At 40.4% G+C, this 15,039-nt stretch overlaps 1 protein-coding gene across 1 annotated transcript; it reads right to left on the bottom strand.

Annotated features, from left to right (window-relative positions):
* Positions 1 to 38: 38 nt before the first annotated feature.
* Positions 39 to 14,190, bottom strand: LOC137103550 (stromelysin-3-like). Its single transcript, XM_067484013.1, has 8 exons — positions 14,052 to 14,190; positions 10,027 to 10,202; positions 8,529 to 8,672; positions 8,171 to 8,304; positions 7,847 to 8,052; positions 7,556 to 7,760; positions 6,509 to 6,769; positions 39 to 6,378 (listed from the first exon to the last, which is right to left on the bottom strand). Exons 1-8 carry the CDS (start codon positions 14,163 to 14,165, stop codon positions 6,260 to 6,262), a joined length of 1,359 nt encoding a protein of 452 aa, XP_067340114.1. The 5' UTR covers positions 14,166 to 14,190; the 3' UTR covers positions 39 to 6,259.
* Between the last annotated feature and the right edge of the window lie 849 nt (positions 14,191 to 15,039).

The following is a 15,039-nucleotide window of genomic DNA, read 5'->3' on the forward strand; positions in this document are numbered from 1 at the left end:
TAATATTATGCAACTTTTCCAGTCTTTTGTTTTCCCTCCTCCCAACTTTTTGAGCTGTTGGCATTAAATTCAATTTCAAAAGGTGGTGATAGGTGTGTTGTCAGTGTTTCACTGTCAATAATGTAAATCCAGAAATAAATGAAACAAACTAGGCCACACTAGTTGTCTAATGGAAGAATCCTTTTTACTATACCAAGGCATTTTGGAATCATAAGAGTATTTACAAGAGTAAATGTGGGTGACTATGGCGCAGGAGGTAGAGCAGTCGTCCACCAATCAAAGTGCTGGTTCAATCCCCGGCTCCTCCAGTCACATGTGGAAGTGTCCTTGAGCAAGACACTGAACCCCAACTTAGTTGCTCCCGGTGAGTGTTGGCCCCCATCAGTTTCTGAGTGTGTCTGTGATTGCAAGTGTAAAATGGGTGAATGAGAAGCAGTGTAATGTGCTTTTAGTATTAACAGGTAGAAAAGCGCAGTATAAGCGCAGACCATTTACCATTTACAAGATGTGTAATGTGGAGAGTAAAAAATATTTTAAAAAAAAAAGTTGTTACATTTTTAATCAGGAGATGCCATTTAAGAACTATATTTCAACACAAAAAGAGAAAATATAAAATACAAAAACTACACATGTATTTTCAAATAAATTAATAATTTGTCCAGTTGGAAACTTTTAAATAGTTTTCTGTATTATATGTGTGGTGGACTCCCATTCCACCAGTTTAAATGTCTTCTAAGCATCCATTGATATGACCACTTGGGTCTTGGGTTAATAAAAAGGTACAAGATGTCTAAAACGGTGTCTGTCTCAGTGTCTCGGTTTGCTTTGAAGTAATATAAAAGCTAACATGTTTTTGAGTTGATCCTTTTGTATTAACGTTTTAATCAGGTCTCAAGTGTTTGTAGTGAGTTTTTCTCTTTCTTATAGAACATCACACTACGAAGCAACAACTCAACACTGAGGGAGAGATGTGTTGATCATTCCTAAAGGAATAATATTAAAAAACAGCATGGAGGCACTAAAGTATCTTCACCTCAAACGTGCAGCAAATGTCTGAGTCTACTCAGAGATTTATAGAAAGGAAAGTGTTTTTTGGTCACTTCTTTTGTTGTGTAGCTGACCTGTACAGCGCCCAGAATTCCTCCTGATAATGTTAACTACTAGGGTCTGTACTGTTTTCCAAGGAAAATGGGGAGATGGACTATGAACCTCTGAATTAAATTAGCATTGAGAGTAAATGTTTGTTTATTTTTTGACTTATTGCAAGCAAAAGCTTCCAGATTTGTTTACATACAGATAATGGAAATTTATATCTCTCTAACTGATCATATGTTGAAGGTACATCAAAATATGTATTGTCAAGACATTAAAACTGACAGCGTTCAAGCTACACTGCACTGCTAATTTTGCAGCCACACTAATATGCATTTTTAAAAATCCATGCAAACATCAGTGTCCTGCACTGACTAGAAAGACTAAAACTGAAATAATAATTCAAAAAATATCTAAGAATGAAGCAAATTATATCACAATATATTATCAAGTATAATGTAGTGGTGAAAGTCTCTGAAGCAGTTTCTCTGTTCTGTATTTTCACCTATGCATTTACTTAATTAAAAAATAAATGAATAAAGCTTTTGAACATCTGGGATTATCAAACAATTTTAAGGGGACAATAGAGGCAGGTGTGAGTCAACAACACAGATTTGAGGAAGTTTGTCATGGCTCAACTGCCAGTCAGATAATATACACATGGAGAATATTCAGCACCACTGTTGCCTTCCCCAGGAGTTGTGAACAAACAAAGAGCTATGAATGCTGTGTTGAACAAGCAAATTCTACAGGACACTGTCAAAATTTCCATCTGTGAACTGAAGCTCAACAGAAGGGGATCATAATGCAAGACAATGACCCTAAACACACAATTTGTTCCAAAGAATGGCTCAAGTAGAAGCAATGTAAACTCCATGCTTGTATTCTACAGTGCAGCCAGAAAGTATTTCCAGCGCTTTTACTTTTTCCAGATTTTGTAATCTTACAGCCTTGTTCCAAAATGGATCAAATTTATTATTTTCCTCAAAATTCTACAAACAATACCCAACGATGACACTATGAAAGAAGTTTGTTTGAAGTCTTTGTGAATTTGTAAAAAATAAAAAACAAAAAAAATCACATTACATAAGTATTAATAGCCTTTGCCATGCCTTGAGATGTTTCTACAACTTGATGTAAGTCCACCTGTGGGAAATTAATTTGACTGGACATGATGGAAAAGCATACACCTGTCTACATAAAAAGGTCCCATAGTTAGCAGTGCATGTCAGAGCAGAAACCAAGCCATGAAGTCCCCAAAAACAAATTCTGCAGCATTGAAGGTCCCAATGAGCAGAGTGGCCCTTCATTATTTGTAAATGGAAGAAGTTTGGAACCACCTGGACTTTTCCTAGAGTGGGCTGGCAGGTCAAACTGAGCGATCGAGAGACAAAAGGCCTTAGTCAGCGAGGTGAATCTGATGATCACTCTGAAAGAGCTCCAGTGGTTCTCTGTGGAGAGAGGAGAACCTTCCAGAAGAACAACCACCTCTGCAACTACCTCTGCAGTACTCCACCAATCATGGTAGAGTGGCCAGACGGAAACCACTCCACAGTAAAAGGCTCATGATGAAACCTGTTCCAGAGCGCTATGGAGCTCAGACTGCTGTGGTTGTTGTCCTGTTCAAAGATAAACTGGTATCTTTGAACAGGACAACGACCCTAAGCACACAGCCAGGATAACAAAGGAGTGACTACTGGACAACTCTGTGAATGTCCTTGAATGGCGCAGCCAGAACCATCTTTGGTGAGATCTGAAAATGGCTGTGCACCGACACTCCCATCCAACCTGATGAAGGTTGAGACGTACTGCAAAGAAGAACCGGAGAAATTGCCCAAAAATATGTGAGCCAAGCTTGTGGCATCATAATCAAAATGACTAGAGTCTGTAATTGTGCTAAAGGTACTTCAACAAAGTATTAGGCTAAGGCGGTGAATACTTGTGTACATGTGAGTATTTTTCGTCATTTTCAATACATTTGCAAAGATTTCAAACATACGTCTTTCACATAGTTATTATGAGGTATTGTTTGTAGAAGTTTGAGGAAAATAATAATCAAATTTGAAATAAGGCTGTAATGCTGGAAATACTTTCTGTATGCTCTGTATAGAAAAGTTGTGGAAGGAGCTAAAGGAGCAGTTGGTGCAGGAAGCCAACCAGCATCCATGAGTTGAGGTGGTTCTGTAAGATGTCAGCTAAAATCCCTGCAAGCCAATGTACAGGGCTGAGAAACTGTTCAGTGCAGTTCAAATGTTTCTCGTAAATAGTTAATATTGGATCATTTGCCATAATAAATACATAAAATGTAATTTTGGTGTCATTTGTGTGACTGGGTTTGGCTTATTTAATTTTAGCAATTGAGTGAAAATTTGATTACGTGTTTTTAGTACCATTGTGTGTTTTTCTTAGATTTCTTTTAATAAAGGTACAATTTCAATTAGAAACTAAAACAAAACAGTTAAACACATAATGAGGACTGTATAGATCTATAAAAAATGCACCAGAGGACACCAAGGAATAGTAAATGAACTTTGCATTGCCAACAAAACCCTAAATATGAATTTGTTTTTCAATACTGATGTTCAAATCTTTTTTTATCATATATCAACTGCATCAGCAAAAATTAGTAATTTCCAGACAGTATTTTTCTTTCTTCTGCTGAGGTAAAATGGTCTGTAGTTTAATTGAGCAAACAGAGGCTCTGAACTTATTCGAATGACTCAAATCAAAGTAAACTAAGGAGGCATGAAGTACCAGATTTGTAGACACAGTATGTAAGGCAGAGCAGAGGTAACATGTACAGAGACCTTTTAGGAAATTCATTAATACATTTTAATGGATGCAATGACGTGTTCATACTGGGTGAAACCGATTTCCATTCGAGATTTGCTAAAAGTGAAACTGTTTGTACTCCCAATCTGAGTAGCTACAAGTTATTGTGTCTGAATAACTTTTGTGCAAATTCACTACCATGCAGTTTAAAGAAGCGCAGTTTGACTCTGCAGCCAGGTTAAGGTCAGAACTGCAACATGCTCAAAATCCCAATGCTAACATGCTGACTACATCTGGATTAGCATGTTAATATCTGGGATAAAGAATGATGGAAATCTCATTCATTTTGCAGACATTTGGTCATATACACAACTATTGGACAAATTCAGGATGTGATTTCTTGATGGCAACAGATGACATGTCAGAAAATGTCAGCAAACACATCAGAGTGAGTGCATGTGCACACTGTTAACACCTGCTGATTCACATCACTGACACTGCAAAGACACTGAGTCTGCAGTTAGGGAAGAACATGTTCTTCTTAGGCTTAGAACAACATTTCATGCTAAAAGTGGGGGAAGTGGCTGTTGAGCAGTTGGCAAAGCTGCCATTCACAAACACCAGGGTCTGTGGTTTGGCTGTTCCTCTTGGCCACAGTGACCTGTTACAGCCTAGTATCTTCAGAGTGCTGATATCAAGAACACCATTTCTGTCTTTGCACCATTATAAACTGCTGTTACAGTCATTATTTTAATGCTATTTTATTGTGGTGTAGGACATTTTAGTCATTGCAAAACTCAGGGACTATCTATCTATCTATCCATCCATCATCTGAACCACTTATCCTGTTCAGGTTCATGGAGGGCTGAAGCCTATCCCAGCTGTCATTGTCCACCCTGGGCTGGTCCCCAGTCTATCGCAATGCCACCACAGAGAGACACACACAGACAGACAAAATTAACACTCACATTCACACCTACAGGCAATTTTCCAGGTCACCAGTTAACCTAAGCTACATGTCTTTGGACTGTGGGAGGAGGAAACCCACTGAAGCATGAGGAGAACATGCAAACTCCATAAAGGCTGCAGACTTGCAAGGGATGTGAACCCATGACCTTCTAGCTGTGAGGTGGCAGTGCTAACCACCGCTGTGCTGCCCAGGGGGATTATTGCGAAGTTTAAATATTGGGGCTTAATATCTGAACCTGCTCAACCATCTGCTTAGCTTTCATTTATACACAGCACTTTGCAGATTAGTGTGTAATTTGCCACAAAGCTGAACAGTGAACAATAATTGGAAGGTTTTGGTAACTTGTTTCACACACATATATACAGAAGATGTAACACAGTGCTGTGCTGGGTAATAGAATCAATGAAACAAAACTGTACGTTTACTTAAAATAACATTTTGTGTTGAGTAATTAAAGCACTATAACTACTAATAACAAGTAAAATGTAGTGGGAAATTGATTTTGTAAAGGTGGATCTTCTTTTGTTGACTGTGTCAGACAAACATGGTCCAACCCCAGCACTGCTGCAGTCCTCTGGGATCTGGGACTCATATCTGGACTTATTTTCTTCTCAAACTGACAAAATCATTTATAGCCCTGCAAAAGTAAGTAGTTATTGAATGACTGCAAACATACAGGAAGAGGTAAAAATATTTAAAATGCAGATCTGTTCTTTTCAACAAAGAATTACATTGCAGTTTCTGTGGGGATTCTCACTCATGTAGGTACTGGTTAAGACTAAAGGTTCTGTTCAGTTGCAACTTGGACTTGCTTAAAGTTCTCAAGTGCAGAGGAATGTCAGGGCTAGGTCTAACACCTCTACAACTCAGTCCTGGCATCCTGATATCCCTTCTCTGGCAGATTTACAGACTCATAACCATAAACATACACTTCATGGTAAATGTGCTGCTTACACTTTTATCCAAACCACTTCAAAATGTTGCTTCAACTTTACTCGCTCCCACACATTGATTATGGCAGCTGCCGTGCAAGGCACTCACCTAAACCACTATTAGAAACTTGGTGTTCAGTGTCTTGCCCCAGGACACTTTGTCATAGAACCAGTAGGAAATTGTAAACCAAACCATTGACTCTCTGGTTTGTGGATGACTTTTCTGCTGACTAAGCTACAGCCGCCTACCGAAGGATTTCTAGGTTTAAATACCTGTGACAACCAAACAGTCTGCTAGACGTAAAGAAGCCATGAGAAGTAAAACATCTCTAAGAACTTCAAGTCTGATTGTCAATGAACAGCACCTTTGACACTTTGAGTTATTGTCATCTAAATGAAATTCATGAGGCATGAGTACAGTTCCACCTAGAACGTTGGGTTTAACATTCAACTCCCTGCTCTTCTCTTTGTAGATAAATGTGTAAGAACTTTTTTAGGAGGCAGAGCAGCCAAAGAAATCGGTGCCAATGCTGCGGGGGTAGCCTTCTAGCATCTTCAAAGTCACAGGATCAAACTTCCAATACTGCAGCCCACTCAGGAAATTGGCATACCCTGTCAAAGTGCAGACAAGCCAAGAGTCAAGTGGGGATTTTCATGTCAAAGCAGAATCCACTCTTTTACCAGGCACAAAGACTGAGGTGGAGACAATTCATTTAAAACTTTTCATAACCTTAGTCCTTACCGTATATGTCCCTAAAGGCTGCATCTATTTGTCTGGGCAGTCCTCCCCACTCATGCATGCTGCGAGGACGGACATCATCAACTTTATTCTCCTGAGGATTGAAGGCCCAGTAAGAAGTAGACTTGAAGAGGTAGATTTTCTCTATGCTGTACTCTTCCCACTTCAAAGCTGCCTGGATATCTGTAACAGGGAGACCCAGCTGCTGCACTGAGTCCGGTCCTTTTATCTTCTTTTCAGCATCAAACACCCAGTAGCTGTCACCTGTCACAGTAAGAAGGTTCTCTTTATGAACTACATCTCCCAACTAATGAAGGACATCAACAGCTACTGCTAAAGGGATAACCTGAATAACTACCATGTTTCCATTAAAAAAGTCATTCATTTATTATTAATATATTCAGGTTTTGCAGTATTTCTCCTGGAGACCACTGTTTTTGCACAGGGCCACTAGATGGAACAATAGGTTCTACCTGAGCTGATTTTTGTTCATCTTCTCTACAATTCATTGTTTGACACAACCTCTTCCAGCTCACAGCACCAAAGAAGGATAAACCAAGCAGCAGGCTGAAATGCAGTTTTATTGCCTCCACTGGCCTAAAGGTTCTGGGCTGTTGCACCCGAAACCACAGCTAATGGTGATGATCTCACATACACATGGCACCAGAGCTGCTGCTGTCAGTGCCTATGTCAGTGTCTTAACAGTAAGTGTGGAAAAAAGAGGCGAGTGATAGGTTGACTTATAACAAGAAGAGAGGAAATATCAGATGTCTGGGAAACTGGATTTCCAGGGATCATGGAGCAAATGTTAATATATAGAAGTTCCAGAAGATGTGGGATGTCTGGAAATCAGAAAATTAAACCTAAAACATCCTTTGGGCATCCTTGCTAAAGTTCATTACTACCAGCCACCTGGGTACTATACCTCCTGTAAACCTATATGACTCGAACTATTACTGTATGAAGCATGAGGTATGTTTCCAGCAAAGACACAACCACTCATGTTCACAAAGTGTGTCCTATTCTGCTTTTGTCTGGGTTATGACTCACCTTGGAAGAACCAGATGTTGCCAGACCTGTCTTCATACACAGCATCAAGGTGGTCAGAAATACCTTCCCAGTGGCGTGAAGTCAATGCTGGATAACCAGCTTGTAGATTCCCATCACGGATACGCCACACATATCGAGACTTAAAGAAGAACAGCTCCCCCCTTATCATGGCCACAGCATCAAAGTTTGTTTTGCAGGCATCCAGCTGGGGAACAACAACAGGTTTGTTTTGGAACTAAAATGTGAAGACGCATATTCCGGACTGGTGACATTGAGGTCTTACTGTCTTACCATTTCATTGTCAATCTCATTGGTCTCGGGTGATGCATGCTGAGGGGGGCCATACAGATACTGAATGCCCCTCCTGTCATCCTCGCTCAGCTGCAGGGGGTAGGAGTTACTGTAGAAAGGACACATCACAGCATCAGGCTCCAGCGAATGCTGCAGGCCCAGGACATGGCCAAATTCATGAGCTGCCACATGTAGCAGATCGGTTCCTAGAGTTGACAACAAAAGACATTCAAATTAGTGGGTTTTACTCTTTGAGCAAAAATAGCACCGAATGGAAGTTATTGGTTTAACCTTTACAACAAATTGTAATCCAAATACACTCACCCACATTGTTGCCCACTGTCCAATGCTCATCATAGTCAAAGTGCACTTCTCCTTCTCTGTGTGTCCTGGGGAAGAACGCGTGTGCGAGAATTCCTCCAGGACCATCGAATGGTAAGCTGTCACCATGCCAGTACCTACACAAGCACTCCTTTTATTGTACGTAAGTGATGAAAGTGCATTTGTTTTGAAACTGCAAAATCTTAGCAGCATATACTCTCAGGATGCAAACACCATGTAATGAGGAAGTGACTTCTTCACTTCAAACATTGGTTCATGTCTCTGCTAAAATTTGCTGTCTCATAGTGTCTGTGACCAGCCTGCATATGTGTTGTGTTGCCAGCTGGTGACCATTTCTTACCTGTTGAAGTCAATAATGATGTCAGCTTTCTCACTTATGACCTCTCTGAATGTCAGAGGCGTCACAGCACTCCAAACACTCAATGCTTCCTGCAAGACACTGCGGACTTTGCTCTCACTCATCTGCCAGGGGAAACGCAAAATCCTGTTGGACACAGCATTGTGATGTATTAGAGGGAGCCCGAGTCGCAGAAAGGGCATCTGGCGTAAAGACTCATGCCAAATCAACCTGCACAACATGTTCTGGGGCCCTGCTGTTATGTGCGCTATCGTCACAGGGGCAACTTTCCACAGCCTGCACCTTGAGTCCTGCCTGGTATGGTAGACCCCAGTCTCTATCGATCTCATACTTAGAGGCTGCTGTTGTGCTGCTAGGATTAGTGTCTCTGTGCTGTCTTTCAGTCCAGCTTTGTCTAGCCACAGGATTTTTTTTTTTGTATCAGCCACTTCTTCTATCTGACGGTGGTACATATGGTGCTTTGTTCCCCTGCCGTTACTACCAATTCCTTTCTATGTCCTGTATTGATCCATGTGCCTGCGCATTTTAGCCGCTATGATGCCTGACGGGAGCTTCCATGTTGTGCAAGGCCAGGTTATTGGGTGGTAGTTGAATGGGACTCCTCCCTTTTGGAGGTTTTTCAGGATAAGGACTGTCCGGCCGCCAGTTTACCATTCGAAGTGGGTTCTATCCACTAGTTTATTCATTTGTTTTGCCAGACACTCATGGAGTTAGCTCATTACTTTACAATGTTGCTTTTCATTCACCCATTCACACACCGATGACAGTGGCAACAGCTAGGCTGGACAGTAAGGAGGGAAAGGTGGATTTGTACAGGTTGGCGAGGCAGAGAGATAGAGATAGAAATGATGTGCAGCAGGTTTGGGTGATTAAAAATAAGGATGTAAATGTATTAATAGATGCCAGGAATTTGATAGGAAGATGGAAGGAGAACTTTGAAGAGTTGATGAATGAGGAAAGTGAAAGAAAACAAATAGTAGGAGAGATGATTGGTGTGGAGCAGGAAGTAGCAAAGATTAGTAAGAGGGAAGTGAGGAGCCCCTTCTTCTTTGCTCTGCTGATGAAAGATGTCTGCTGATGTCTAACCTGCCATTAGACAGGAACCTCCATGGACTATGATGTTTGCAGATGACATTGTGATTTGTAGCGAGAGCAGGGAGCAGGTGGAGGAAAATCTAGAGAGGTGGAGGTCTGCTATGGAAACCAGAGGACTGAAGCTTAGCTTAGACCCTGGTGGAACAGTGAGGTTACAGGGAGCAGAGGTAAAAGTGCAGGACAGACACACACATACACAGTTCTACTTCTGATCAGCATCCATCAGCAGAAACAAATCAAATTCTCTACATATGTTATCTCCATTGTTTTTTATGGATATTCAGTAGTGTAGTGTACTGTTGACTAAAAACAGTAACAAGTGAAGTGGTAAACATGTACCTGATTAAACTAATGTACTTAAAAAGAGATAGTTTGTGTTTCTTACTGGTAAGTGATGTGAGTCTTTTCCCAACGCCCTCCAAACAGAGCAAATCGCCTTCTGCGCTGCTGTCTGGTTCTTACTTTCAGGTTGTAGTTCAACAGGTCATCCTGCATCAAGGTGGGATAGTCTGGGACTCCACAGCGACGATGCCTCCCGAACTCTGTGTCATCTCCTCTGCTCTGTAGGAATAAAATATTTATTACTTACACATAAAAAAGTAGATACAGTCATGACTTTAAGTATTCAAACCAAACCGAGTAAAAGTCTGCACTTATATAGCACTTTTCTATCTTTATTGGTTCTCATTCACCCATTTGGAATCACACTCACACAACAATGGGGGAGCTGCTATGCCGCTGGCCTATACTCACTGGGAGCAACAAAGTTGGGGTTCAGTGTCTTGCTGAAGGACACTTTGACATGTGGAGGAGGAGCCGAGGGTTGGACAACTAATGGATTGGTGGATGACTGTTCAAATGACGACTGACGACAGGTTAAAATGCCTAAATTCAGATGTGAGAAGCTTGTAGAGTTTTATCCAAGATAATTCTGAGCTGTAATTACTTTTACAAAGTACTGAGGTTCATTTTTAGTTACTGATTTTTCATTAAATTAGAAACATCTTTTTTAATTATGTTTTTAGAAACAAACTGCCTCAGCACCCTAATAACAGAATTATTAGCCAATACATTACATACAATTAGAGCAATTCAATTAAGGGACTTTACAGTTCTACCTGCTGATATGTTTAATTATAATAAATAAAGCTTAAGCTTATGAAAAATAATCAATGGCTTTTGGCTTGTCCCTTCAGGGGTCACATTGATTTGGCATATGTTTTTACGCCACATGACTTACTTGAAAAACCAGAAGGCCTAACAATCTGCTCTTAACCAATGCGTATCCAGTAAATTTTGAGCCTGATCACTGCAAAGGGCTTCAGAGCTCCACATGAGAGCCTGACTCCTAGTGGCCATTCAACAAACTCTTCTGGAACTGAAATACTGGAAAAATGTTTTCCTGTCTTATTTATCACAACCAAAGGGCAATTTTGTGATCAAAGTTTAACATGCAAATTGGATTTGGACATTGTTCTGTGCTAAAATATGCTAAAAAAGATCATTTTAAGTCATATTAACCGTAATAAAATGAGTGTGTTCCCTCTTCAGTAGAGGGTAACTGAAGCATGTAGTTTTCTTAATAATTTTCCACAATGACTTAAAGCTTCAAATGGACCCAGTGCTAAAGGATTATGGCCGTATTTGTTCAAAAAGTTGACAACCAAAAGCCATGCTGACTCACAGCCTAATGCATGAGGAGTGAGAGAATTAAGGTAAGTTTCCGCAAACATTATAAACACAAGGTTACATTGTAGTGAAACAAAGCACTGAGCATGCTACGGAAATCCTGGAGATGGAGCTAACATGTCACTACAGGACAATGAAGTTGCTGCTTCTCCCCCTGAACCAGACTTCACATGGGAACACTGTTGTTTCAGCTAATCGGTTACACTGGGGAGTCTTTGCTGCAGTGTCTGAAACATCTAAATCAATGTATGCCTGCAGGTATATACATGCACACGACTGAAAAAAAACCTGCCACACACGCAAATCTGTAATTCAAACCCCCGTAAAGCTCCATTACACACCATGAGCAGATGTCTGGAAATTCCCTGTATGGGCATGACATCAGGTTGTCTGCACTTCAACACAGATAGTGTGTCATAAAAGGTTTTCAAGGATGCTGATCTGACACTACTGGAAGTTAGTAACTAGCACATAATAACAGTAATACAGCAACCAAAGTGGGCAGAATCTGATCTGATTCCCTCAACAACCACAGTACATGTGAGAAGATTCACTCCTACAGACATTCTCTGACAGATAAAAATAGAGCAAACTAGAGATAAATGATGTACATAGTAGAAAACATCTACTAGGATAAATATTTAAAAATGACAAAATGGCCCAATACATGTAGGCAATGTGTGTTTTGCACACACACAGGATGAATTTCCCGAGAATGTTTGCACCATTAAGAGGATTAGTTTGTACTGAGATGATACTGAGGCTGATCTTCCACTGTAAACATCTCTCATTAAACATCTTAGGACCATCACAGGTCAACTGTGAAAGGTAGTTCTCACAGTGGTGCTCTTATCCTTTACTTCAGTAAGAATACAAATACCACATGATAAACACTTCCTTTGGGTCATTCCATGTAAACCAGGTTACGGTTTCTCTGGAAAGCCAATTTCTTAACTGTCATGTAAACGGAAAAGCCGGTTTCTTGTTGGTTAAGCACATTGCCCATGTAGCACACACACACACAAAAAAGAAAAGTCAGAAAGCAGCATTTTCTGTCACTCTACAGCAAAAAATTGTGCCAGGCTTTGAAATAAATCCAAGGTGGAGGACAAATCCGATTACTATGGATTTCCAGTAACCAGGTTCCTAAGTGCATGTAAACCTCTGATTTGTTCATGTTCCCTGATTACTTGAGAAAATAGATTTCTCCCAGTACTTTAGTTACTTGAGTTCATGTTACTTAAGTTCAGTCAAGTTTTTGCCTTCAAAATCAGTAAAAGGGCAAAACTGTCAAATTCTAACTAACCAAGGTAAATGTACCTTTTTCTTTCATTGCCATGTTGTACATTTCAATTATTGGATTGTTATTACTTGTACATGTATGTATAAACAGCACTGTACTGATTTATATTATACTAGCTGGTTCATGCGTTCCAATGTCAAGTGCTGCCACCATTACTGAAGTAGTAGACAGCAAGTGAATACTTGTAATGATAGTGAGAGCAGAGATAGTTGGGTTAATCACAGCTAAAGGTGTGTAGTTTGTGTGAATGTAGAAGACCAAATGACTAAATGTCTGAACTAACATATGGAAAAATAACATTAACCAAATGCTTGTTTCAGACGTCCACAGTGAGAATTTAAACTGTTCATTAAACTCAGCAGGAATTACTTCATTAAACGCTGTCAATTCTGCTATTGTAATGAGAACAAATTGAGTAGTGGAAATATAAAAAAGTGTAAAAGGAAACTCTCCTGCAGCAGGAAACATAGTAACATGCCAACAAGCTGTTCAGGCTGACAGCTCATCGTGTATGAACAGGTTGTTTTTTTGTTCTATTCTTGCTTTTAATCTGTTTGTGTAGCACTTCGGGGTTCAGTGTAGCAATAAAATGAAGTATTATTATTGTTGTTGTTTTAGTTGTTCATAAAGTAATCTGGTTGCTAAATAAGCACAGTTGGGTGTTTTCTGCAGACACTCAAACAAAAGCCCCACTGGTATTGCTCAGTGCTTCAGTGTTTGCCTCATGTGAGTCTTCCTTTCTTACTCGATATCTGCTGTTTGCTCCTTTTACCCTGAGTCAGCATACAAGCTCAGTTTTTAACCTCCACTAGGTACCAGTTGACCTCTGCCTGCATAATCCAGCTCTCTCACTTATGCTGCTCTCACTTATGTACATAGTTTAAAACTCCTGTTTAAACATCGGGACAATAATATGCCATGCGTGTTTGTCTTGTAAGATCACATGTGCTCAGTAAGAATCCTCACCATCATAACAGTCCTACCAGTGGGGTCACTCACAAATTAAAAGTTACACTAAGTACAGGAACACAGAGTTTCTCAGGTAAATACATTTTAGCTGTCAGATATTTTCTTTTAGCAAGTCTCACAGGTTGATAACCTTCACAAGCATCATGCAGGTGATACAAGCATTTGTTAAAGAGCATGGTTTGAGCTACATGTTGACCAACAAATGTCTTTGACTTTGCGTTTAAATGAAAATGAAGCATAACCTCACTATTCTAACTTTTTTAGATGTTATAGTAGACCTACAGTTTTATAAGAGAAATGTAGGTTACAACTGATTGGAAAACACACAGAATGATGGACTCACCCAGTTCTTCTCAATCTGAGTTCTTTCGTTCGTGTTAAACACACGCACCATATTGTTCCTGCACTAAAGCCTCAAACACTGCTCAGCCAATCTCTGTTTGACCCACCTGTGGCTGCTTGGACCTGCTGACGCTCCTCTGGTCTCGTAAGGGCAGAGAGCAAACGCAGAGGAAAACGTGCAAAGTCAAAATGCCACCACAAAGCACGACAGCCCGTCTCATGTTCTCCCGAGGACGATGGGGTGTGCAGTGGGATGAATGAGCGCTGAGAGATTCTAGTCTACCGCGGACACAGGGGACCACACGTCATTTAACCCCTTTGACTCATGGACATAGAATAGTAGCAAAATTATTTGTATGCGTACAGGGGTTTGTGCGTGTGTACTTAGACTTGTGTGTCTCAATCTGTGTGTCTGTACTCGGATTTTTATTGCAGTCTGTTTGTGTGTACACAAATCTGTAACTGTAAGCAATATTTGTGTGTATGTAAAATAATGTATTCACTCTAAAAAAACTAACTGTACATGTCTAATAATCTGAGAAAACACTTAGATTTTAAATAAAAGTGCTGGAAAGCCTCCAAATCAGTTGTAAATGTTCTGCACTTATATAGCGCTTTTCTACCTATTGGCACTCAAAGCGCTTTACACTGCTTCTTATTCACCCATTCACACACTGATGGGGGAGCTGCTATGCAGCTGGCCAACACTCACCAGCAGCAAGTAAGTTGTGGTTTAATGTCTGACTTCAAGGACACTTCAACATGTGACCGGAGGAGCCGGGGATTGAACCAACAACTGCGAGCTTGGTGGACAACCGCTCTACCTTCCTACCCATTTGTGTGCGTGTAAAGCGATTTGTCTGTATTGAAAGCTTTTCTTTGCCCTCAGCTCGGGCTCCCAGGCTCAGTTCATCTGAGCCCGAGTACGGTTCATCTCACAGTGTGGCCACTTGTGCTTGAACAAGCCTTTCAGAGGAGAGGGGACACGTCTTGGAGAAGTCCAGTTTCCAATGAACAGCACTTTGGCATAACCATGACCTAGATGACTGAGAATCCCCACAGACCGGCAACTTTACTGGTTTTTAGAACACGATC

This window comes from Channa argus, chromosome 18 (genome assembly GCF_033026475.1).
Source record: "Channa argus isolate prfri chromosome 18, Channa argus male v1.0, whole genome shotgun sequence".
In the NCBI taxonomy this organism is placed as follows: domain Eukaryota; kingdom Metazoa; phylum Chordata; class Actinopteri; order Anabantiformes; family Channidae; genus Channa; species Channa argus.

Bases quoted from the DNA above. Each gene is read 5' to 3' on its own strand.
- LOC137103550 (XM_067484013.1), bottom strand. From the start codon at position 14,165: ATGAGACGGGCTGTCGTGCTTTGTGGTGGCATTTTGACTTTGCACGTT. The intron at 10,203-14,051 runs GTGGGTCAAACA...TTATTCCTACAG, and splicing joins GCAGGTCCAAGCAGCCACAG to AGCAGAGGAGATGACACAGA. The intron at 6,379-6,508 runs GTAAGGACTAAG...GCACTTTGACAG, and splicing joins AGCCTTTAGGGACATATACG to GGTATGCCAATTTCCTGAGT.